General features: G+C 42.2%; 1 protein-coding gene across 1 annotated transcript in view; it reads left to right on the forward strand.

Moving 5' to 3' along the window:
* The window catches only part of KIF16B (kinesin family member 16B), a 452854-nt gene extending 426972 nt beyond the window's left edge, over positions 1-25882 (forward strand). The window contains exon 26 of the mRNA XM_040351274.1: positions 25126-25882. Coding sequence (XP_040207208.1) covers positions 25126-25284 — 159 coding nt within the window. The 3' untranslated portion in view covers positions 25285-25882. The remainder of the gene's footprint in view (positions 1-25125) is intronic.
* The last annotated feature ends 1072 nt before the right edge of the window (positions 25883-26954 follow it).

The raw sequence follows: 26954 nt of genomic DNA on the forward strand, positions 1-26954 counted from the left end.
TCAGGGCTTGGTACATGGTTCAAGGACTGAGGCCCCCTAGTCCTGGCCAGTTCTCCCCAAATCTCCCCCTGTGGATAAACCCCAATTTACCGCACTTCTTTGACTATCCGGACCCATAGTATGGGCTTAGTTCGGAATTAAGGTTCTACACCACATTTTAGCGAATGACACTCTAATGACATTTGATGCAATGAAATCACGCTATGTCTTACCAAATACAAGTTTTTTAGATACCTTCAACTAAGGCATGCTTTTCAAGCCCGGTTTGGCGGAGAGCCTTTTGACCTTGAACACAGTGACCTAGAATTACTGACACACAGTGACTCACTAGATAAACCAGTCTCTAGCTTGTACAATGATCTCTTCCAGGAAACTACCAAATTATTGAAACCCTGTAGACGGGCTTGAGAAATCTGTATTCCCGGGTTGGATAGGGCTGACTGGGACGATGTGTGGGGAACAGCATTTTAGCATCTAGTCTCTAGGGACAGACTAATTCACTATAAATTCCTCCACAGACTGTACCTGACTCCAGCCAGGCTGGCCAGAATGTTTGGGAATCAACAGTCCTTATGCTGGAGGTGCTCCGCACCCCTAGAAAACTCTATGCATATATTTTGGGAATGTCCACAGGTTGTATCATACTGGCAAGCTGTTACATGCTGCATCAGATCAGTGACCTCTTTCTCGATTCCCATCACTATTGAGGTCTGTCTGCTGCATCTGGTGGAGCCCTTGGCTACCACCAGGGCTATTAGGACTATTCTTACCCTATTGCTGTTCTACGCCAAAAAGCGGATTATCCTTTCATGGAAAAGATCCTCCGCTCCAACACTGGAATCCTGGAAAGCATTGGTTAAGAAGGCAGTACCATTTTACAAAGCCACATACTTGAGCAGGGGGGCCCTGACCAAATTTGACAAGGCTTGGGGGGGGGGGGCTAGATGGCTTCTGTGGATACGGTATCAGATTAATCCCAAATAAAAAAATAGCTACTGATCCTATAATATAAGGGAAATGAACAAAATTGAGGTACTAGAGGAATCAGTTTTCCTATAACGAGGGAGTTTATCACTCTGGGAGGGGGTGTTCTTTTCCTCCTACTATCACCTATTACTGCTGCTGGGGGAGGGAGGATGCTGGATCATACTCCTGACTTTCTCCGGTATCAGGGCACAGAGTGTCGGACAGCTTTGGCACTGCGTCATCCGATGCCTACCTCCAGTTGGAGGTTAAACATTGATTGTATATGTCTAGGCAAAAGTTTTATTGCTTTGGGGGGTGGGGGGGGGGCGCATTTAATTTTGGTATTTTGGGGTCTTTTTTTCTCTCTTGGTTTGTAATTGTTCACAGGTAACCCTGTTATAGCCGGTGGTTGTTGGCCACAGTTTGTGGCCTACTGTTGAATGTTTGTATGCTTTAAAACTGAATAAAAAAAGAATTTTCCAATATTTTGCACATGATGTAGGACCTTTTTAATATTGATGTAAATTTGTTGCGCATATGGGACATACAGTATGAGATATATAGCCAGATTCAGAAAGACTTACGCCGGCGTATCTACAGATACGCGGCGTAAATGTGTAAATATGCGCCGGCGCATTTATGTTCCGTACCCACAGAACAAGATATGCCTGAAAATAGGCTTCCTCCGACCAACGTAACTTTCCTACGCCGGCGTATCGTGGGCGCATATTTACGCTTGACGCATCTTGCACTCACATTGATTTCCTATTCAAATATGCAAATGAGGGAGATACGCCGATTCACGCATGTAAGTGCGCCCGACGCTGGCTACGCACGGTGCGCGTAAGTCGTACGTCAGGCCTAAAGTTATTACATCAAAAAGCTGGAATATCTTTGCACCAGGCGTGCACAGGTCAGCTGGAGAGCAGCTACAGCAGCAGTGTTACTGACGAGCTGAGCACCCACACTTGCAGGACAACACATCTGTGTGCCAACATGCCAGGGGCAGCCATGGTCCTAGCACTACTAATGGGTCCACCGACTCGTAGGAGGGCACGGGAGAGGATATACTGCACGCACATGGACGTCTTTGGCATGGGTGATTCAGAGGTGTATCGCATCTTCAGATTCAGCCCTGATGCCATCCTCGAATTAGCCAGAACCCTGCATGATGACATCACCAGCAAGACACATCGTGCACATGCAGTGCAGCCACTGGTCAATGTACTGGCAACACTGCATTTTCTTGCAAGTGGATCTTTTCAGCGTACAAGTGGAGTAGTGGCTGGGATGTCACAATCCACCATGAGCAGATGTGTGCACCAGGTTGTCCCCGCAATCCTCAAAGCATGTCCCACCACTTCATCAGACCCACCCAGGAGCATCTGCAGCAGAAGGCAATGGAGGATTTCTACAGAATTGCCAGATTCCCACGCACCGTGGGGGCCATTGATTGCACAAATGTGGCACTACGCCCCCCCCCCCCCGCGACACAGAGCACATATACCGCAATCGGAAGCATTGGCATTCCATCAACATACAGGTGATAGCCGATGCCCAATGCCTCATATGGAATGTCCGTGCCAAACACCCAGGGTCCAGCCACAACAGCTACATATACCGTCAAAGCAACATTCCAACGGATTTTGAACAGAACGTGTATGGGGACAGCTGGCTGTTTGGTGAGTGACATGGGTGTCAGGCATGACTGTCCGACCCCATGATGCAGACATCACGAGGGGCACATGCACGACTAACATCCTCCTGTCTTTTCCCTTCCAGGTGACTCTGCATATGCACTTGGACCCCATCTCATGACTCCATACCGGACTCCCCAAACCACAGAGCAAAACTACAATGCTGGACACATACGTACCCGTGCAGTGGTGGAACGCACCTTTGGCCTCCTGAAGTCCCGTTTCCGATGCCTTGATAAGTCCGGGGGGACCCTGTTGTATTCCCCAAACTTTGTGTGCCAGATCATCGGTGCATGTTGCATTCTACACAACTACGCCATGGGAAAGGGCCTGGAGATTGACCTACGTGATGACCTGACCCCCGAACCACACAGTCCCCCCTAACCGAGGGTAGCCCGTCTGCTGAGGGAGCAGCAGTCAGGAGACGCCTCACAGAAGACATGTTTGCACGTTAAACACACACATTCATCATGGCACAAGGAGAATGCACGCATGCACACCACTGTGGTCCCTAGCACACACACATCACATCCACATCATATTGGATTAGCCCAAATCCACCATGCAGGACTTGGGAGCTGCAACGCCACGCCAAGGCTCCAATTATGTCGCTGTACATTCATACCACATTCACACGGGTCATGGGGATAACTTCTCCCCAATGACAGAGGGTGACACCCCTTACTGGCAGGAGTGTCACCCCCCCCCCATTCACACACCAGTCACACTGTAGCCAGCACTCCTCACCGTGTGCTTTAAAATAAAAAAAATAAAACTCATGACCTGAGCATTGAAATAATAGTCTAAAAAAAATAAAGGCACTTATTTTGCCTGATGGGGGCTGTGCCTGGTGGCAGCTTTCTGGCTCCTCAGCTGCCTGGGGGGAGCCTGGGGTGGGGGGTGTGGGACATCTGGAGGTGGCTCATCCCCGGGTGGGCCACTCCTGGCAGGTGATGGCTGCCTGCCCTCCAAGGCCACGGCAATCCGGCTCCGAAATACATTTGTCTGGGCCTGCATCTTTAGCTGGCGGGTGATGTTATGCCGCTGATTGTGTTGCCTCTGTCTCCACTCCTCCTGGATGGCAGCCATGTTGGCGTTGACAGCCTCAGTAAGGCTATAAACCTTGGCCACCGGGTTCACAGTGGTGGCCTGCAGATCCGCCACACAGGTGACCACTGCAGAACTATTGCAATTGCCCTCCAGCACTGCATCAAAGATTTGGCCAGTCTTATGTGCCATCTGCTGCAGGTGCCCGGCTATATCCCCCATATGCCGGGTCTGCTGGCCCTGGTCCAGGGCTATTTGGTCCTGGACACTGATAGGTACACTTGGATAGAAAGTGTGAAAGAGGGTGCTAGTATGAATGTTACCTAGCAATTGGGACACCCTCGCTAGGAGGATCCCAAAGGTCAGGGTAAATTATTAAATAAATTAAATTAAACACTCCAGTGAACAGAAAACCCAACATTGACTAGATCTCTACCTAGAGATATATGGTGAGTACATACAAAACAAATTCAGTGAATTATTGTGCAACAGACTAATTTGTCTCAAATAAAAAATAATAATTAGGTGAAACCAATGGGTGTGAAAGGATTGTTGTGTGTCTCTTGATTGACACCACAAAGAACACAGTCCATAAGAAGTTGGTCAGGGAATGCGCTTACCGGATTAAGTGGACCCCTTTAATAAAAAAGTAGGTCTGCAAGGCTGAGCAGGTATAAGTGCCTGCACACTATTCACCAACTGTTCAGACTGTCACGATAATTGGACTGCATGCGTCGTACACGGGACTCCGCCTGGATCTCACAGGTCGCCGGGTGCAACGTGTACAAATCGAATCTTTACTGCTAAGGGTTGGCTGGCACCTGTTGTTCCACAAGCTTGTGTTCAGCTTTGGCTGCATTCAGCAGCTATGGGTGCTGAAGGCAGCCAAAGCTGAACACAAGCTTGTGGAACAACAGGTGCCAGCCAACCCTTAGCAGTAAAGATTCGATTTGTGCACGTTGCACCCGGCGACCTGTGAGATCCAGGCGGAGTCCCGTGTACGACGCATGCAGTCCTAGTGCCGGGCAGGCACCCACAAAAGTAAGGGGCCAATCAGCTTTTTAATTTGTCATGTTGTATTAAAGCGATAATGCACTATTAGCTCTCTCTTGTTTTTGTGGATGGATTCCTGGGATACCATTGGTCCAATTATCGTGACAGTCTGAACAGTTGGTGAATAGTGTGCAGGCACTTATACCTGCTCAGCCTTGCAGACCTACTTTTTTTTTAAAGGGGTCCACTTAATCCGGTAGTTGTGAGCATGCGCACAAGGAAGCGATCATACGTCGACATCACTGCGCATGCTCCCTGGAAGATACGCCGTAATCCACTGCTCCACGCTCAGGCCATCATTTGCATAAGTTCACACTCACTTACACTTACGCCGGGTTACGCCGTCACATTTAAGTTACGCCGGCGCAAGGTGGAGAGCAAGTGATTTGTGAATCATGTACTTACCTCTCTGACTTATGCCGGCGTAGCGCATATACGTTGAGTTACGCCGACACAAAGATGCGCCCATCTACCTGAATCTGGGTAATAGGGTTTATAAATAGTTCACTGATAGAGAGATGGAATTTTGGGTAATTGGATATATTGGTTTAAAGGAGACTAAGGGCATACTTTTGAGCAGCACCCATCTCCATATAAGACATACACACACTATTGGTGACAAGTTTTATTGGCATAACATGGGTGTTTTTTTTTTTGTTTTTTAAGCTCAGTCTCCTAGCTATAAAGCATGGTATAATTGTTTTTGACACTAGAAATGCTGAGAAGAGTTACAGAAATTTTGGTAAATAGTTCAACTTAGCTGGAGTTACACGACAGCTTAAAAGTAACATTGAATGGTTGATGGCAAATCATTACATTTTGTAAGGTAATGCAATAAGCAATATTGGTTAGCAATGTGCAGCAATCCATAGTAACCAATCAGATTTTAGTTTATTACAGTCAAGACAAGAAATTATTTCTGGTTGGTCACTGTGAGTTCCTGCGCTTTTATAGCTCATCACTCTGCTGTAAATTCAAATAAGCTGGCTGTGCACTGATAGAGTGACTGCTGAGATCGTAGACAACCATGCAGTCTTCCAATGGAGCAGATTTAAAAACTAAAGCAAAGCTGTTGTGCATTGGACTGTATAGATTTCCCAGATGCCAACTGGTATTTAGAGGGCAGGATTTAAATTGGAACATAGATCTGATTGCTTTACTGTGAATATATTTTGCTTAAATCAAGTACACTGTTATAAATATAGTATAATTACATGAAAATATGAGACTGAACAGAAAAATGTGATATTCTGGAAGGCAGAACAGTTCAGCCATCAAAATTGTATTTTAGAATCCTTCTGTGTCTTATGATACTGTGGTTTAGGAAATTCAATTAGGATGGGATGCAGTGGTGAGTGGCTTTTCGAAAATCAAGAATCAATAGCAAGTTAGCTTAATGTTAGGCAGGCTTAACCGTTGCTGCACGCTCCACTGTCCTTTCACATCTTCACGATTGAACGGCGCCCTCTCATCTCAGCCTGTGCTGTAAACTCCTAATGATCTCAGTTGCAATGTCAGAGGGTCACACAGCCTGTCTGACAACTGTCTTTTCTGGTCTGCCTCTTCATGGAATTACTGAGCCCTTCCATATTCATCACTCTGCTCTACTTCTTATCCAGCTAAACAACCTACAATGCCACTAACAATACGCCCTAAATGAAAAAAAAAACATAAACTGTAAAATTAACAGTTGTGTAGGCAAAGTTTTAGTTATTATTTTATTAAGTGCCATTTAAGGCAATCTGGAGGTTAATAATATATACAGTATATAAACACTATTCTCATTTTTTCTCTCTCTCTCGCTCTCTCTCTCTATATACAGCAGGTAAAATAAGTATTGAACACATCACCATTTTTCTAGGTAAATTGAACACGCTACTGAAATCTATTTAATACTTCGTACAAAATCCTTTGTTGGTAACGACAGCTTCAAGACACCTGTATGGAGAAACTAGTTGCATGCATTGCTCAGGAGTGATTTTGGCCCATTCATCCACACAGTCTTCAAATCGTGAAGGTTCCATGGGCCTTCTATGAAATTTGAGCTTTAGTTCTTTCCATACATTTTCTATTGGATTCAGGTCAGGTGATTGGCTGGGCCATTCTATCAGCTTTTTCTTTCTTTGACACCGATTGAGAGTTTCGTTGGCTTTGTGTTTGGGATCCTTGTCTTGCTGAAATGTCCACCATCGTTGCATCCTCCCTTCAATGATATGCAGTTTGCCAGTACCGTAGGCTTGTCTAAATGTTGTGCAGCAAACTTTAAATGAGCTTCAGCATGCTGTTTCTTTAGCAATGGGGTCTTGTGTGGTGAGCATGCATACAGGCCATGGTGGTTGAGTGAATTACTTATTGTTTTCTTTGAATCAATTGTACCTCCTAATTCCAGGTTTTTCTGAAGCTCTCCATAATTGTTGCTTGACTTTTGGACAACTCCTTAATTACTTTTACTCCTCTGTTCTATAAGCTTCAAAAGGAAGTTATCAGTATTTTAATCTGTTGGACCCTAAGAACCCATAACCCCCATTAGGACTTTAACCACTTTAGTATCAGGGCAGTTTTAAAATTTCTCGCACATGTAGCGGGATATCACCCTTTTTAATGTGATATAAAAGACTACCATTGCTGATCATTAAGGATCTCAGCTCCCTCCAGTGGCCGAGATGAGTTAGAGCCACCTGTTGTTTACAATTTGTTCTGTTACCGCAGGGAATGTTGGGGAATTGAGTACAGGGAGAGAAGAGACTCCATTTGCCCTGGCCTGTTATAGACTACATTACCCAGAGAGCAACTGTACAATCCCAGAATGCCTTGCCTTCCGCACGGCCTGCTGGGGGAGGTAATTTAAGGGAGAGGACATACTTGTCACGCTCTCTTGGGACCTCCTCTTCAACCCAGGAGGGCACTGCCAGAAGTGTCTCCACGGGGAGTAGGCCGCAGCTGAGGCCTACATACGCCCGGGCAGAGCGCCTTTGAGAAGGAGAGACGGAACCTCTGATGGAGTGATTGGACGGGCTTCCAGTATCCTTGCGACCTGCCTGAGAACCGGAGGCTGCCGGCTAACAGGACTGTGACCGGAGATCGTGGACGGAGTGCCACAGAATGACAAGGCCTGAATCGGTTGGGTGAGAGGGGCACCTGCCCAAGACCTACTGACTGTGTTATTGGAGGGTGGACCGTCCACATTTGCCAGCGTGTTACCGTTATTTGGGGGCTTTTCCTCAGTTTGTTTATTATCACCCTTGGAATACAAATTACCCCTTGCGTGCCAATGCATGCCTACATAACAGTGCACGGACTCTTGGGATAATTTGAACTGGGGTTTGGCCTGATCAACCAAACCACGTTAGTTAGGTATACGACTTAAAGACTGTCTATTTAGTTGTAGTTTACAGATATCCATTTTCATATTCTTCGATTAAGTAACTGAGTTTATTCCACTGTACAGTATTGTTAATAGAGAGAGAGAGAGAGAGAGAGAGATGGATGGATGAGGCTTGGCAAGGGGGTGCTTCAATGTGAATACTCTATTGAGGGAATCCCCTTGCCGTGTGCTTACACAGGTCTATTTGACACTGTAGTTTAACTTACACCTATTTGTTGTTATTGTTTCTGACTCTGCAGGGCTCTGTGAGCAGTTCATTACTGTCTTATCCTTTTGTTCTTCACCTTATTTTTGCCAGTAAAGTACCCCTTTTTGGTTAAGCTGAAATCTGTGTCCAATCTACTTATCATATGGCAGGATCCATCCAGTTTAAGGTAACAATTAATTTACACATCATTTGTTGCAGTGTAATAGGATATTGTGCCCTCCAACGAATTATTGGGGTCCACAACTCCCATTTTTACCAATAGTGCCAAGGGAGGGTTTTGAGCCACTTTCAGGGGTTGACCACAGAGCGTAGACCCAAAACAAATCAGCAGCTCCTTCGGGGGTAGAGCTACACACACATGATAAAATCTGCATTTTTTGATAGAAATTACTTTAAAACCCCAAACAATTTTATAATTTCTAAAAGAGGGGTCCTGTAGATTTAAATGGTAGCTGTGGCATTAATTTCCATTTATCAAATTCATATTTTCAGGGAAAAAATACAATAAAGCAGATACACTTACAGGAATTATCAATGAACTACCATGACGCTCCACAACGCCATGGTAATTCATTGAGGACTACTAGCCAACATCTGCAAAATAGAGCTCTGTGTATGAATGACAGGGCCATGTGGGCAGAGCCTTGTACAGCTGTAGCGTTGCGAACATGTTAGTTGTTCCACCATAAAAATGGGTGGAACATCCATCATGTTCCCAAAGGTAAACTTATCCTAGCTTGAATGTGACTTTCCTTAACAAACCTTAGCTGATTCAACATTACATATATATATATATATATATATATATATATATATAATGTTTAAATAATTCAGCTATTTTCCACAATTCAGCATCTTCACACACTTTTAGAGGTGCACATCTTTCCAGTGACATATGCTATCTGAAGTTAACTCACTTATATTTTACAGCTCTGGCAACTTAAACTCCATCAACTATTGGAAAATATGTTATGTATAGCAGGGATTCTATTGATGCCACATTTCACAAACCACAGGCTTTTTTACTCTTTGCTTTGCTTTATTAAGCTGCTGTTGGTCATCCTAACTCATGAGGACAGTGGCACATGCTAAATCTGTCAAGGTCTTGGGGAACGGGTAATTTGCTTTGTATCAGCTATCCCTAAGCCATGAAACTGTACAAATAGATAGACAATTGCATTTAGAAAATGTACCCAAGCCTTTGTGAGTAACGATCTATAAAACAGAATTAGACAACAGCTCTTCTTCTAAGGAAACCCTTCCTGAGACTTAGAGACTGCCATTGCTGACTTCTGATTTGTAAGTATTAGCTGTCATGGCTGTCATGCTGATTGTCTTGCTTCAAATACTTTGAGTCAGTAATCCAGAACAAATCTGCTTTTAAGGACTTTTCTGTGATTTGCCTGTTCTAGGATGTAAAAGACATAGTAGCAGAAACAGGGGTCAGTGTAACAGTCAAGCACCTAGGATTTCTAAGAGGGCCCCCATATTATTATTATTTGGGATTTATGTGGAGGGAGACAGTTAGTTAATTTACAGTGCAATTCAATACAAGAGGGGTCATAGGACCCTGCTCATTACAGCTTACAATCCGAGAGAGAGGGTCAAAGGTAATAACTGTTATGGATGAGCTAATGGAGAAAGTAAAAGCAGTTTATTAGTTGGAGGCAGGATAGGGCTCTTTGAAGAAATTATTTTACAGATTGACGAAAGTCGGACAGATTGGGGTAAGCAGTTCCTGGGGAAGAGAGGCTCAGGAGATGTCCTGGAGGTGTCTTACGGGAGGAGATGACAAGGGAACTATTGAGGAGAAAGCCTTGAGAGGTTTGAAAGGTTTACTGGAATTAAACCAGTGACATTGTATGTGTGTGTGCACACGTATTTTTAATTATTAGGCATGTGCAGCTTATAAGAATACTGTAGAATCGTTCAAGCAAAATACTACCCAGGACTGTGTGTTCTGCCTGGGCTAGAGAGAGGCAGAATTCAGTCACTCACTGCATTTTTAGATTTTTCTGCTATCAAGACATGGAGGATCCTCCCAGGTGGCCATATCATGTGCAACACCCAAAACCAGTAACCTGAAAAATAGGAAAAACGTTCACCCTTCTCTGCAGTTGGATTCCAGTATATGGGACCAAAGTGGGTGAAACTGGGTACACAGGAAACTATTCCACCAAAATAAACATACATCAACAATAATAAGGATCCAACTGGATTAACCTGGTAGGCAAAGTGACAATCTGGAATCTCTTTATAATAAATGGTAATGATTTATTGACAGCAGCATGATGCATGGGTAGCTATATGTCTGTCCTCCTAGCCCTGCTGCACCAGACCATGGTCTTTGATTACTATGCAGGTTCTAGTGGTCTGCTACTGCAATACCAGTAGCATAAAATTCATTCTCGTAATGGAAAATGGTAGCCTGGAACTTGTTTGCTATGAATATCACTTTAACTTTGCATTTGCTCAAGTTTTGCTTAGTATATGTAGAATTAGATGTGCAGGTTGTGTATTACTCCATAGAAGAATTGTCGTCTTCTAACAATATCTAAAATTCCTGTAAATTTTACCTTTTTAATGAACCAAACAACACTGCTCCATTATATTACTGATAACATAACATATTAAAATGTCAAGCTTTATTTGTTTTTAGAAGAACAAAGCTGACACTGCACAAAGAATGACTGTGTCTGAAATAATTAGTGAAGAATGAGGCAGATATGAATATTAGGCATATTCAAGAGTATGCAACAGAATGACATACATAACACTGGTCCCTTAATTTTACACAAACCCTATGGCAATAGTATTGAGGATGTGTTGCATTTTTTAAGTCTTTTCAGGTAGAACACAGCAGTAGAGTACTGAGGAAGATGTGGTAACAGGAATTTCAACAAGTTAATGGGGATTCTTGTTTAAACACTAAAGTACTGTAGAGTACAGTATTGCTTTCTTAAAGCTGATCTCTGAGTACACCACCCTTCCCATTACCCTTTAACCCCCTACCCCCTCTAATTAATTTATCTAACTAAAAACAAATACTTAAACACCCTTTTTGCTTGCCTAAATATGTGTTCTCGGGAACTCCATTCTTGCCTAGGCAAATAACGTCAGTGCTCTGTTACCTCTTGGGACATGCATGTTATATAATCCAGGAGGCCTAGTCCTCTTCCATTCATAAACTGTGGGGGCAGTGGCCTGAACCAGGAACAGATGGCAGCCTGCCAATGATGTGACTGAAATTGGCAGCATGGCACCCAATCGGTGGCAGCAGAGAAGTTGATATTAGCTGGATTCACTTCCTCTTTAAATTGTTAAAGGACCTGGAGTTTGGAAACTGTTACCAAAATGGCAAATATCTAGTCCTCTCCTTTGCAGCTTATTCTTAGAAGTGGCCATCTTGGTAGAGTTTAAACTTTGCTTGCTCATGTCAGACCCTACCACAAGGAAAACAGTGAGCATCATAACTGTGTGATGTAAACTCCAAATCCCATGAGACTAGCTGTCAGCAGCAGCAGTACCTTAGATATCTATTAGATTGTAAGCTCTTCTGAGCTGGGCCCTCTTAATCCTCTTGTATTTTATTGTATTGTAACTGTATTGTCTCCCTTTTATATTGTAAAGTGCTGCGTAAACTGCTGGCGCTATATAAATCCTGTATAATTTAATAATAATAATATTATCACCCTACAGATATGCAGCTATGAGGCTGTAAGCACAGGAGTAGCTAGTCACATTCACTTACCAGGAAGTCCATTACTATATTTCAGGAGGAATACAAATGCAGGGTACAATTAGCATATTCTAGATGTTTTCTATACCAAACGAAACCTTCACCTTTTGAGTTCAGGTTCACTTTATTGCGTCGGAGAAGGTGAAGGGAAAAGAGGAGCAAACAGTTTCTCAGACATAAACTTTAAAGCAAAAACTAGTTCATGTCATCACTTCCATCATGGATCTAAAGAATAAGGGCTTTATTCCTTATATGAGCATAGTCAACGTCATGCAGTTCATTCCATTATGCCCTTTCAGCCTACTGTGCATCTAGAACCACTGCTACTATAGTACAGCACAGATCTACAGAGCCATTTATTCCAACTTGCATAAAACTGTTACAGGTTATATGCAAGGTATTGAAATCACAGCTCTATGAAAATGGTATAGCAGGGGGTTACAATGCGATATAATAGCTACTCAGTTTGTATTCAGCTGAACTAAAAGGAACCAAAGAGTCTTTCACTAAAGCACTGTAAAATGTAGTTACGTGACATCTCTTCACTTACCTCACCCATCTTTTCAGCAGTGCTAAGCATTTTGCCATTAATCGAAAGATTTCATGTTCAAAGAGTTTGAAGGTAAAGGAACCATTATTAACCCCTTCCATACAGGGCATTTTCACCCCCTTCCTGCCCAGACCAATTTTTAGTTTTCAGCGCTGTTGCACTTTGAATGACAATTGCGTGGTCATGCAACACTGTACCCAAACTAAATCTTTGTTTTTCCCCCCCCACAAATCAAGCTTTTGTTTGGTGGTAGTTGATCATCTCTGCGTTTTTTTATTTTTTGCGCTATAAACAAAAGAAGAGCGACAATTTAAAAAAAAAACACAATATTTTTTACTTTTTTATTTAACCTCTTAACCCCCGGACCATATTGCTGCCCAAAGACCAGAGCACTTTTTGCGATTCGGGACTGCGCCGCTTTAACTGACAATTGCGCGGTCGTGCGACGTGGCTCCCAAACAAAATTGGCGTCCTTTTTTTCCCACAAATAGAGCTTTCTTTTGGTGGTATTTGATCACCTCTGCGGTTTTTATTTTTTGCGCTATAAACAAAAATAGAGCGACAATTTTGAAAAATTTTTACTTTTTGCTGTAATAAATATCCCCCAAAATATATAAAAAAAAAAATTTTTCCTCAGTTTAGGCCGATACGTATTCTTCTACATATTTTTCGTTAAAAAAAATCGCAATAAGCGTTTATTGATTGGTTTGCGCAAAAGTTATAGCGTTTACAAAATAGGGGGTATTTTTATGGCATTTTTATTAATATATTTTTTTTACTAGTAATGGCGGCGATCAGCGATTTTTTTTTCGGTACTGGCGGACACTTCGGACACTTTTGACACATTTTTGGGACCATTGGCATTTTTATAGCGATCAGTGCTATAAAAATGCATTGGATTACTATAAAAATGCCACTGGCAGTGAAGCGCTTAACACTAGGGGGCGGGGAAGGGGTTAAGTATGTCCCTGTGTGTTATCTTACTGTAGGGGGGGGTGGCCTCACTAGGGGAAACACTGATCCTCTGTTCATACATTGTATGAACAGAAGATCAGCATTTCCCCCGCTGACAGGACCGAGAGCTGTGTGTTTACACACACAGCACCCGGTCCCCGCTCTGTAACGAGCGATCGCGTGTGCCCGGCAGCGATCGAGCCCGCCGGGCACACGCACGGGAGTCGGGGGCGAGCGGGGGGCGCACGGCGTATCTGAATCGGCGTATCTAGCTCATTTACATATTCGACGCGTAAATCAACGGAAGCGCCCCTTGCGGCCAGCGTAAATATGCACCCAAGATACGACGGCGTAGGAGACTTACGTCGGTCGTATCTTGCCACATTTCAGGCGTATCTGATTTAGAGAATCACTGCATAGATACGATGGCGCACATTTGGACTTACGATGGCGTATCAGTAGATACGTCTGCGTAAGTCTTTGTGAATCTGGGCCTATGTGTACAGAAGGAGTTTAGAGGTTTTTTTTTTTTTTCTAAAATAACTATAGTGTTACTTTATTTTGTCATTTTAGATAAAAATTGTGGTAGTCAAGTGTTTATTCTTCCTTTCTTTTTTCCTCAAACATTCTGTGGCGTGAAGCTTTACCATATTCTAGTACAAAATGAAACGTATTGTACCTGCTAGTGAAAATGCCGCTGATGAGCCGGCAAGCTTTATACTTTTTATTGCAAACTCTGTCACTCTTCATTTTTGTTCCCCTCATCTGGGCAAAGGGTTTTGAGGATGATTCATGTCAAACACTTTGGTAGCTGCTTGCCAAGGCCATTCCAAAAGATGACAAGCTGTCGCTACTGGCCCAGACTCTGTGGTAAATTCAATTCCTTTGTTGTCATTTGTGAATAGCAGTGACATGACTTGTTTTGATTTGTACTCCACAGGATTGATCTCTATCACTAGCTGGGATATTTATTGCAGCCTTTTACTTAAAAGAAAAAATAAAGAAGGAGGGGGGGTGTGCATTTCTGACAAATTCCATCCCTTCTCCTTCCCTCCACTCATTAGTCAGTGGGAAGACTTAAAGGGAAACTTTTGTCAATGGTGAAATTCAGTACTAGACATGCAAAATGACAAGCTGTTCACTTATTTGCTTTGTGGTTGGGTTGCACCATTTGGAAGACAAGATGATGTTCCATATCTTTTTGGACCAGCTACAGAAAGTGACATGTGTTGTGGGCAGCATTCATACCATAACACGCAATGCCCTCCGCAATCAGAAACTTTACCTCACGTGAGGAAAAACAATCTGTAAATAAAAAGATGGAAGAAAGCCAAAGCATAATAACTTTTATTTGTTTTTACATCATACAAAAGGTGCAGATGGCTTCTATTACATGATATGTTCAATCAAAATAGACAATATTCCTTGTATAATGAGAAGATTAAATGTTATGTTGTTATGCATGGTGATGACAGAAAATGTAAGTGAACCAAATTTGATAATTTAGTAACAGTTTTTGGTTTCTTTTTTTTTTGCCACAACTGTGAAGACATGAATTTGTCTATAGTAATTAAGGCATTAGATGTAATTATCCTTTTGTTTACTGTTTATTGCAGAATATAGCTGTCAGCAGTTGTTCGGAATGTGTGAAATAAGTAAAACGACAGATATTTAAAAAAACTGCAGTCATACATTGGCATTCTTATAATAATGTTTAGTGTGTTAACACTAGTAGGATTGTGGTGGGGGCAGTAGGACGAGTAAAATGGCTCAGAATTGCCTTACCCCAGATCAAATCCATGCAAAACCATAAGAGCAAGGCTGCTGGGTGGGAAGTGTCAGTGGTGAACCAAGCTTACTCCTTTGTTGCGTTAACCTAACACATTTTGTTGCAACATAGGCTTAAAACAGAGTGGCCCAGTTTCACAAAGGACTTATGACGGCGTATCTCCTGATACGCTGTCGTAAGTCCGAATGTGAGGCGTCGCATCTATGCGCCTGATTCATAAAATCAGATACGCCTCACTGTTGCCAAGATACCACTGACGTAAGTCTCTTGCGCTGTCGTATCTTGGGTGCATATTTACGCTGGCCGCAAGAGGCGCTTCTGTGGATTTACGCGTAGAATATGCAAATGAGGTAGATACGCCGATTCACGAACGTACTTGCGCCCGCTACACCATTTAGGTTGGGCTTTCGCCCGGCGTAAAGTTACCCCTGCTATATGAGGCGCAGCCAATGCAAAGTATGGACGTCGGAACAGCGTCGTATTTTACGTCGTTTGCGTAAGTCGTACGTGAATGGGGATGGACGTAGGTTACGTTCACGTCGACTAAGCATTGAGCCGGCGTAATTTACGGAGAAAATTCGACGTGATACTGAGCATGCACGCGCATGTGCCATTCGTTAGGCGTGTCATTTACGTGGGGTCACGATTCATTTCCATACAACATGCCCCCTACCAGCCTACTTTGAATTACGCGGGCTTACGCCGGCCCATTTACGCTACGCCGCCTCAACTTACGGAGCAAGTGCTTTGTGAATACTGCACTTGCCTGTCTAAGTTGCGGCGTTGTAGCGTAAATAGGATACGCTACGCCCGCACAAAGATACGCCCAGATACGTGAATCTGGCCCATAGTGTTTATTTTTAATTTGATGATTTGGTCAGGCTAGGCATGTTCATTCTGTGGGCTCCTAATCCTCCCCCCTTCCGTTTGGAATGAGCAGTGTACAACTGAAGTCATGTACACTGCTCTAGTCACATTGCACATTCCATAGTCCATCTTGGGAGCAAGCAAGAGAGGATGGCTACATGGGATTGTACACCCCATTAACACCCATCATACCATAAGAACATACCTAAAATATAAAATAAAACACACAACCAGGATTGTGGAAAAGTTTAAAACAATGTTATTTATGAAATTAAGTTTAACCTTTAATACCAAACAGAATCGCTGTTAACCATTAACAGACCAACATGCTTAGTCACCAAGACTCAAGCAGCAATATCTTATACCAACCAAATACCAGTTTAGCAACCACTGTCCACCCACAAAGTGGGCGACATTACCCAAAAAGATAGACCTTCAATATCAAACAGAACTGTTGGTAACCAATAACAGACCAACTTGCTTAGTCACTAAAGCCCTGTGCACACGATCGGTTTGTCTGATGAAAACAGACCGTTTTCATCGGAAAAAACGATCGTGTGTGGGCCCCATCGGTTTGTTTTCCATCTGTGAAAAAAAATAGAATATGTTTTAAATTTTTCCTATGGATAAAAAAAAAAACATAGAAAAAAACGATCGTCTGTGTGGAAGTCCATCGGCCAAAAATCCACGTATGCTAAGAATCAAGTAGACGCATGCTCGGAAGCATTGAACTTAATTTTTTTCAGCACGTCATAGTGTTTTACGTCACTGCGTTTTGGCACGGTCGGATTTCTGACTGATGGTGTGTAGGCAAGACTGATGAAAGTCAGCTTCATCGGATATCTGATAAAAAAATCCATCGGATTAGATTCCATCAGATATCTGATCGTGTGTACGAGGTATTAGACTCAAGCAGTAATATCTTATATAAAACAAGTAACAGCGTACCAAACACTGTCTACCCACAAAGTGGGCGACATTACCCACATAAAGGGGGACTGCGACGGGGGGAAATAAAGGGGAGGGAGGATGGGAGAGCAGGTCAAAAGATCCAGAAAGAAGGCTGAGGAGAATCCAGAGGTGAGTCCAGCTGACAGACCTGAGGTAAATGCTGACTCCGCCCAGGGACAGGATAGGATATAAGTAAAAGGTTACACTCATTGGCTAGATGTTTTGGATTTGTCACCAATCCAGTGCTCTGCAGCTGAGGTAAATCTTCCTAGCAACAGCAGGCAGCTTGTCACCTGAAACAAAAAACAGAACGAAAAGCACCACAACGCCAGTGGTGTGAAATTACATCAATGGAAAGAAGGCAAATTTTCTTGCCTTTGCTCTGGGGCCTCAGCAGCTCGACCCCCCACACTCTGTCTTCCCAGAACTTCTGCACTGTGAATATATTAGAGAATGGAAGGCTGTTAAATCACTGCTGGGTGGAGGGGGGTTCAGGGTATATTAAGCTGCTGAGAGAACTACTTGAAAAAAATTTCAGTGCTCAAATTGAATTGCTCCATAATGCTTACAGCTACAGGGGTTAGTGAGACGGTGAGCTTGTTTTTAGGCTTCTTTACCGCTTGTTAAGCTATTATTGTAAACTTATAGTGGGTAAAGTTTAAACTGGAGAAAAGGGAAAAACAAATTGTTTTGTAATTTTCCGAAAGTGTCGGTGTCCCTGCAGGGCAGATTTTTTCCCCTATAGTGACACATTGTCACACTCTGATGCAAAGGGTGCCACTGAACCAGAATGTGAACAGAAGTTTCTTCACGCACTACTAATAACTGACCGATATTTCAACATTTCTCAACTCTATGTTAAAATTTGTAGTGTAATTTCTTTTGGGTACATTTCATTTTATATCATGTTCTGTTGACACATAAACAGGAGAAATATCCCAAGTGGGCACACAGTAATAAAATCTGAAGAAGGGTTCCAACCCTTCCTCGCTCCTTATAAGATGAGTAAATCAATTTACCTAAAAATGTCATACAGTGGTGGCTGTTTTTTTTTGGGGGGGGGGGCGGCAAATAACCACCCCCCGCTGTTTGCCAGTCAGTCATGCACTTACCCCATTGGTGACGGTGGGGGGCAGGCAGCGTGGTGCAGCGGCTTTGTGTCCTCTCCTCCATGGTGGCTTCCAGCTCTTCCCCTCCTCCTAGACATCCAATAGGATCGCCTGTACTTTCAGCCAATCGGGTTCATGATTGGCCAGGAGGAGGATCAGTGTTACAAAAGCGAATATTCATTCACTGTTGTAACACACCTGGGTGGAATCGGAGCACACTCTCTGCAATCCGAGCCCACCCTATATTGACGCCTATTAGAGCCCATGCATGCACCCTTAATGGACGGACCTCCCCTGAGTCGTAATAGGTTTGATACTGAAGCCCCACATGTTATATAAACCGTGTCACATTTTAGTCATGCACTGAGATGTCTATTAGGAAAAATGGGAATTATAAGCCTTGTAGCGTGTAGTGTGTTTGTCCTAAGATTTGATATTCAGACATATCTTTAAACAATATGTAAACCCAACATTCATATTCCTTACATGTGCCTGCTGTACCATGTACTGTACTTGTATGAAAAGGTATCCTGTTCTCTTTGTATTGCTTCCTTTGTGTGAAATCCCTGGTGTTCCTGCTAGTCCCTCTGCTTTCCTATTAAATACTGACCACGATAGGCAGGAGAACACATCGTAGTCAGTTCTTTACCTGTACTGGGAACTTGTGGGCTTTCCTTCCATGGTCAGATTTCTGCTCACAAACCCTCTGCACAGTCATTCACTGAAAAGATCAGTGTGCTGTTTTTTCTCCTCCCTCACTTCTGTGCAGGTGAGAACAGAGGGAATGTGATCACTTTAAAAAGAGAAACAATGTAATGTTTTTTATATCTATGAACAAATGTTTTGCCTTTCATTTCTATTTTAAACTGAATGGGTTGTTTTAAAAGGTAAGGGGTTTACATATACTTTTAGGTAAAGCCTTCTAGAAGAATTCCATGTAAGTTACTTGGCCCTACCATTTTGAAAAAGCCTCTTTAGTGTTTAAAGATTCTCATGTCTGTTCAAAATATCAAGTATCCGTATAGGTTAATATAGCAAAATGGAAATTCAGTGTTGGATGGATTATGGTGATTTAGATCAGATGCCAGCTGTTTATATTACCTCAGGAGATCTATTCTATCACTTTTGTCTTCAGGCCAAATGTAATATATCGACCATCTGAATACTCCATAGGAGTCAATGGGAAATTCACATGGGGAGACTGAATCCTTTCAGCCTGAAGCGCAAGTTAACAGTTGTGTTGGAGCCCATAAAATAGGAAAGCATCTGGCACATGCAGCCCAGCACTGGCTTATCGGTATTTAATGGCCATGGCCTTTAACAGAAACAGTCCCGCATTTTCAGGAAATATTTTTTTTCAGCTTTTAGTTAGAAGTTTACCTGAAATTATCATGATTTTCATATTTTGGAATCTTGCTTGTCCAGATTTGTTGGTTCTTCCCTTTCATGGGTGCCTGTATACTGTCAGTGCAGGGGACTCCCCTGGAGAATATATTGTTTTTAGTAAAAGGATACATTGGGCCAAAATGATATCCTCTGTAAAGCCCACATCTCAATCCATTCATCCTCACCTTCAGAGGTGTCCCTCTTTCTTTCTGCATCACAGCCACTGTAAAATACTGGTGCTTCTAGGTATGGGGGTGTATGTGATCTCTTCCCATGATGCTTAAGCCTAGCAGCCAAATGCCAGGAGCTGGTGATTTGAACTGGCTGCAGTAGCACTGCAAAGGTCAGGGAGGGATGGGGCTCTTGACAGAGAATCTGTCACTTTGCCCTGAAACTTCCAAGAGACAGTGGGACTTGGATACAAAGTAGCGAGAGGACAAAAGCATTTAAAAAGCTTACTGGCTGCTCACAACAGACAGGGCTACCCTTCTGTGGGTACCCAGCGGGTTACCAGAAAAAAATGTGCACCAATGGAAGGAGCACCAGATCAAATAATAAAAAAGTCCAAATAAATGTATTGGTTTACGCAAAAAAAAAAAAATGTGTTTTGGAGACCAGAAGAAATTCCCCTTCATCAGAACTTTAGTTAAAATAGGAGCTTTGGATTAATTCAACATACAGTAGGACTTTCCTGTGTGAATCTATGTAAAGACGCTAAATGTTGGACTAGGAGCGTTACATGCCAGTAAATCTGCATGAGCAATCAATGTGTTCTTGAACAGAGCACAACCACAATCCAGTGTAAAATGTGAGGACAAAAATATATTGTGACGAGCTGGGCGGGCGGGGGAGTAGTGGGGATTGGATGTTAGCAGAAGGCACTGATCTTCTCAACACAGCTATTTTATACTGTAACCCAGTTAAGCTATATTGCTTAGAGTCTAATGCCGCATACACACGATTGGAAATTCCGACAAGAAAACCGTGGATTTTTTCCCGACAGAATTTTGTCTCAAACTTGTGTTGCTTACACACGGTCACACAAAATTCTGACGTCAAGAAGGCAGTGACGTACAACAAGCTGAGAAAAATGAAGTTTAATGATTCCGAGCATGCGTTGAATTGAATCCGAGCATGCATGTTTTTTTTGCACGTCGGAATTGCATACAAGAACTTTTTCTGACGGAAAATTCGAGAACCAGCTCTCAAATTTTTGCTGTTGGAAATTCCGACAGAAAAGGTCTGATGGGGCCTACACACAGTCGGTATTTCCGACCAAAAGCTCACATCAAACTTTTCATGTCGGAAATTTCGATCGTGTGTACGCGGAATAACAGTACACACGTCCTAGCCTGAGGAGAAATCTGGTTGCTGTGGGTCCTAGACCAGGCTGTATTGCATTCCCTATTTACAGTGTAGTATTCAGACAGTTGTTCTGCATAGCAGGAATGTTCCGATGACACGTTTGACTGAGGCTGCATTCACACCTGAGCATTTTCAGCTCGTAAAACGCCAGAAAAAAAACGCCCAATAAGCAAAATTCCATTCATTTCAATGGCACCTGATCACATCTGAGCCTTACAGTGGTGACCTTTTGACCTGTACAAAATTGCAGCAAAAAAGCAACTTTCTGCATGAAAAAAATACGCTCATGTGTGAATGCAGCCTGAAGAAAATCATGTGGCAAAGAAAAAACATGCATCTATACATTTCTAGTGCTGTATCCTCTTGTTATTTTGCTGAACAGACTTTGCTGATCAGTATGTAGAACACACAGACCAGTTAAATAAGATAAACTAATAGAGTGTTAGCTCCTGTCTATTGACCTATGCTGTCTCAGCAGCAGGATGTCTATCTGAAAATGTTCTTGACCCTCAAAAAACTATTAAACTCTCTAACTACATTCTGGATGAGGTATAATAGCCAGAAAGTAAGTAAATTGTGACTTGGAAAATAAAGACGATGTCCTGTGTACGCCATATGCCTGGAGGTTATTTTGTGGCACAGAACTGTTGGCGTGCTTATTTCCAACATCTATTCTGGAAGTCCTAATATTTCAGGTTATTATATTCTGAATTCTGCCCAGGTCTTCAGCTGCTAATTAATATACAGGTGTGACCAAACCTGACAACTTTTCATTTTGTTTGTTGATTTATGAACTGTAATTTACTGAAGATTCGCACATCGTGTGTGCTCAGCCTAAACTATTTTATTTTGAATTAGTATAGAATAGGAAAGAGACAGTTGCTACCCAAGGAGCAGTTTGAGAAATTTCACCAACTGTTCTGGGGAAATTCGTTTCAACAGACAAAAAGTGAGGGAATATCTGCAACAGGGACACCGACAGCAATAAAATGCCAAGAGGAGTTCTAGCCTTCCCTTAATCTACTAAAAAAAAATGTTTATTTCTGCTTGGGTTGTTGTTGGAGCTTTTCTCTTTTTTCCTATATATTGTCAATAGAACAATAAATTATAGGAAATCTCTCCAAAGGAGTATCAGATAGCAGTAAAACCCTTCCAGGGGTTCTGACCCTTCTTACGCCATCGAAAAATAACTTCGAAAATGTCTCACTTCTTCACTTCCCCCTACCCCTTATCCTTCAGTTTTTTCTCTCTTTTTTTTGCCCTTTTTATGAATGGTCTTGAAGCAATAGTACAGCTTTTTTTATTTTATTATTTTATAACAAACATGGTATACTTAATGGTTTTGCACAGAGCAGCCCAGGTCCTCCTCTCCTTGGGTCTCTCGCCAGTGCTCCTCCCTTCTGCCGGGTGCCCCCACAGCAAGTAGCTTGCTGTGAGGGCACCCAAGCAGGCGTGCTCCTGACCCATGGCTCTGTGTGTCCATTCGCATATGGAGCCACAACTTAGCCCGCCTCCCTACGTCTCCTGATTGGCTCACTGGTTGTGATTGACAGTAGTGGAAGCAAATGGCTGCCAAAAGCCATTCAGAAGCACAAATCCCCAGAGAGGAAAGGTTTTCATGGACATCGCTGGATCGAGGGGGAGCTCAGGTAAGTATTAGGAAGGGCTGGGGAGGCTTCTGCACATAACGTTTTTTTCCTTCATGCATAGAGTGCATTTGTATTCAGCCCCCTTTACTCTGATACCCCTAACTAAATTTTAGTTGACCCAATTGTGAAGTTGCCTAATTGGTAAATAGAGTCCACCTGGGTGTAATTTAATCTCAGTATAAATACAGCTGTTCTGTGAAGACCTCAGAGTTTTGTTCGAGAACCTTAGTCAACAAACAGCATTATGAAGGCCAAGGAACACACCAGACAGGTCAGGGGTAAAGTTGATGAGAAGTTTAAAGCAGGGTTAGGTAAAACAATATCCCAAGCTTTGTACATCTCATGGAGCACTGTTCAATCCATCATCCGAAAATGGAAAGAGTATGGCACAACTGAAAACAACTGCAAACCTACCAAAACATGGCGAGCATTAATCGGAGAAGCAGCCAAGAGGCCTGTGTTAACTCTGGAAGAGCTGCAGAGATCCACAGCTCAGGTGGGAGAATCTGTCCACAGAACAACTTTCAGGCTGGGTTCACACCAATGCGAATTTGAATGCGGATTTCCTCACATCCAATTCACATAGCAGGAGATTGTGACCGGCTCTCTATGGAGTTGGTTCACACATCCCTGCAGTGAATTGCGCTGTGGAGCCCTGTGCGTCTTTTGGTCAGTTTCTGGTCTGAAATTTGGTAAAAACGGTAAATGGAGACGCACCGGACTCCTGCTGTGAGCTGCTGCATGTTCCAGCGTGAACCCAGCCTTAGTCGTGCACTCCACAAATCTGGCCTTTATGGAAGAGTGGCAAGAAGAATATTCATGTGTTAGAATGGCCCAGTCAATGTACAGAACTAAATCCAATTGAGAATCTGTGCCAAGACTTCAAAATCGCTGTTCACAGATGCTCTCCATCCAATCTGACAGTGCTTGAGCTATTTTGCAAAGAAGAATGGGCAAAAATATCACTCAGATGTGCAAAGCTGGTAGAGACATCTCCAGAATGACTTGCAGCTGTAATTGCAGCGAAAGGTGGATCTACAAAGTATTGACTCGGGGGGGCTGAATACAAATACATACCACACCTTTCGCTGGAAAACCATTTATCATTTTCCTTCCACTTAACAATTATATGCCACTTTGTGTTGGTCTATTACATAAAATCCCAATAAAATACATTTACATTTTTGGTTGTAACATGACAAAATATGGAAGATTTCAAGAGTTATGAATACTTTTTCAAGGCACTCTAAGTTTCACAGTGATCTATACCATTAATTTCCATTGTATTTACATGTATTACAGCTGGATTTTTTTCAGTAAAAATCTATTAAAACAAACAAAAAATGTTTTTGCCAGACATACACTTTAATGTAGACATGAGGGGTAAATGCAAGTGATTTTAATTGTCAATAACATTGTACAGGTGCTTGCACATTTTTTGTAGCGTTTCCAGGGATATGTCCCACCTTATGAACCTCACCTTTGACCCAGCTTTGTAATTGGCAACCTTGATAACTGAACAGGAAGGTGTGGGTGGAAGTTAGACAGAATTAGTGACCAACACAAGAGATGGTGACTATTTTGTATTACTGAGCTCCCCAGGTGATCTACAGGATATCAAAAAGAACTTGGAGGCACGTGGAAGGGCCTTCTGTGCCCATGCTAAGTGGAAGTTGGATAATATTTTCAGTTCAGTGGTTCATAAAGAATAAGTGACACTGGAACATTTAGTAATGCCTAACTCCAGCCAACTTTTGTTTTCCAGTTTTGGATAGTGAGGGGAGAGTTACACCTTTTTAATCAGGTTTTTTTCTCTGTCTGTGACTCTTTTGGAGAAATGTTCCCTATGTTTCTGTCCTTGTGCTTTCCATACAATAAATGTTGGGGGGGGGGTACTGGTACATGAGGGCGCAGACAGCAGTTACAATATTAATATCCCCTCCCCACTTGCTAAAAAAATGTATTTTGTTTACGTCCCTGTTAGATGTCCCATCACGTCCTCTACTGACAGAAAGTGAAGGGATGGCTCCCCAATGTAGGCACAGATGGCAATCAAAACCTAAATATGCTACATCCAAACCAAAATAATAATCTGTCTGTAATTGTGCTTTAACATCTTTCAAGTAAAATGTTACAAGATATTGAATTGAATTAGACTTTTATAGCAGGATTTTCTGCCAATGTTTTACTTCCCGGAACATATTCTGGCTGTTCACGTGTCCTATATAAATGAGATGGGCTCCCTGATGTTATTTTGGCTTTTGATCAGTTACTGTGTTCAGTAGAATTGTACTGAATCTATCTATTTTGACTACTAGTTTTAGTTCTGGGATAAAGTTTAGGTCCTTTTTTTCATATAATGGGTAGGAACACCATATAATAACTGAACGTTTCTTTTTTTCTTTCCTAGAAATACCTGCGGAACTTCTTCTCTGTGATGCTGAAGTCTCCTACATCTCCATTGCACATTGATAAGGTCAGTCTGACCCTCTCCAAGCATACAATCTGCGAGTTCTCCCCATTCTTCAAGAAAGGAGTCTTTGACTACAGCAGCCATGGAACTGGATAAGGACTTGTACCACGACGAGAAATAAAAAGTGCCTTTATGTACAGACTGCAGATTAAATGTAAAAGTACATCAAACAACACAACTATCCTGAATCTCACAGCTAGCATGACTGTACTGCACTTGTGTTTCATTTTTTTAAATGGCCAGAACCAAATGATCACCTCCTGGGCACAATATTGTTCACTTCCTCATTAGACTCGTCATGTACACATGGTTCAGATTTTTTCTGTTATCCTTGCTGATGAAATGGGACAAACAATGATGGTTTGCTGTGCTAAGGGTCGTGGGAAATGCAGCTAATTAACAGCCATATTGCCTACCGATTTTTCACAAACCAGGCCAGACTTGCCTCTTAAGTCTTAACAAAGGTGTCATTAGAAGCATATGGAGGCTCACATTCCTGACTTGTCCTTCTGAAAATATAAGTTTGCCTGGTCTTTTTGCTTTAATATACAGAGTCATTTACCTGGAACAAGCATACAGATTAGGACATTTTACTTTTTTGACCTGCATGCACATGGGCTCTGGGTCAAGGACTTGGAAATTTTCATTAGATTAACATGAAAGCCAGGCTGCTAGCATCTGCAGATTTTTTTTTCAGGTAAGGAAAGTTTTCAGGTAAGTATTTCTCTCATGACGGGGTTAAAAAAAAAGTTAAAGCACAAATTTAACCAATACATTTTTCTAGTTTTGCTTAGACATGGGAAGAATAAATGTCATTTTTATTGCATTCTGTGACTGATCTGGGTAGATTTCACCCCAGGAAATTAGGGGAGATGTTATCTTCGAGACAGGACAACATGGGCAGTAATAGTAAGTTTACAGAGATTCTAATCCTCTCACATTTTACTGAGCAGAAATGTTTTGTAACCTGTGTCCCCGTTGGAGAGAATTTCTATCACTTTTCTGGCCCAGCTAAGAACAAGGGGACATTTTCAAAGTGGGGACCCAAAATGGCCATAAATCCAGACAGAATTTCTCCACCTTTCCTATTGAGCCAACACTAAAATAAACCGTTTTAGCTGTTGGGCTTTAAACCTGACCAAATGAAAGAAAACTGGCAAATCTAAGTAAACTCGTATGAGTGAATTCTATTTTTAAATACCACCATGGTTTTTTTTGTGTTGTTTTTTTAGACAAAAGACGTATGTTCTAATTGAAGTAACTGTCCATGCCCGTTCTAAGCTCAGTATTGATAATGCTGCCAGCTTTGACATGTCATACACATGTTTGAGCATGTTGGACCTCATCAACACACAAAATATTCAACTCACAAAGCTTCAACCCAACAATAAGGATACTTATCTAATTATTTGTTATTTATAAATCTCATTTGTTAAAAATAACTGTCACTTTAAAAAAACGTATCTATAACTTGGTGTGTTAGCTTTGATTATTGAGCCTAAAGTGTGTATATGTTAGAAGCATTTAATATGAGTCTACCTTTTTTCATGTTATTATAGCAATACATGAGTCTTTCTCAAATATGCCCTAGTATAACTAAAGTTGGATACACACTATAGAACATTTGTTGTGATATTTCCTTTAGATTTACCTTATACTCTGTAGTGCAATGGTCTGCCTAATTGCATACACATTGAAAGCGTTTAGGTTTGACATCATATTATATGGTTTTGGTAAATCTAAAGGAAAAAAGCTAAAGAAAATTG

This window comes from Rana temporaria, chromosome 4, assembly GCF_905171775.1.
Source record: "Rana temporaria chromosome 4, aRanTem1.1, whole genome shotgun sequence".
NCBI classification, from domain to species: Eukaryota; Metazoa; Chordata; class Amphibia; order Anura; family Ranidae; genus Rana; species Rana temporaria.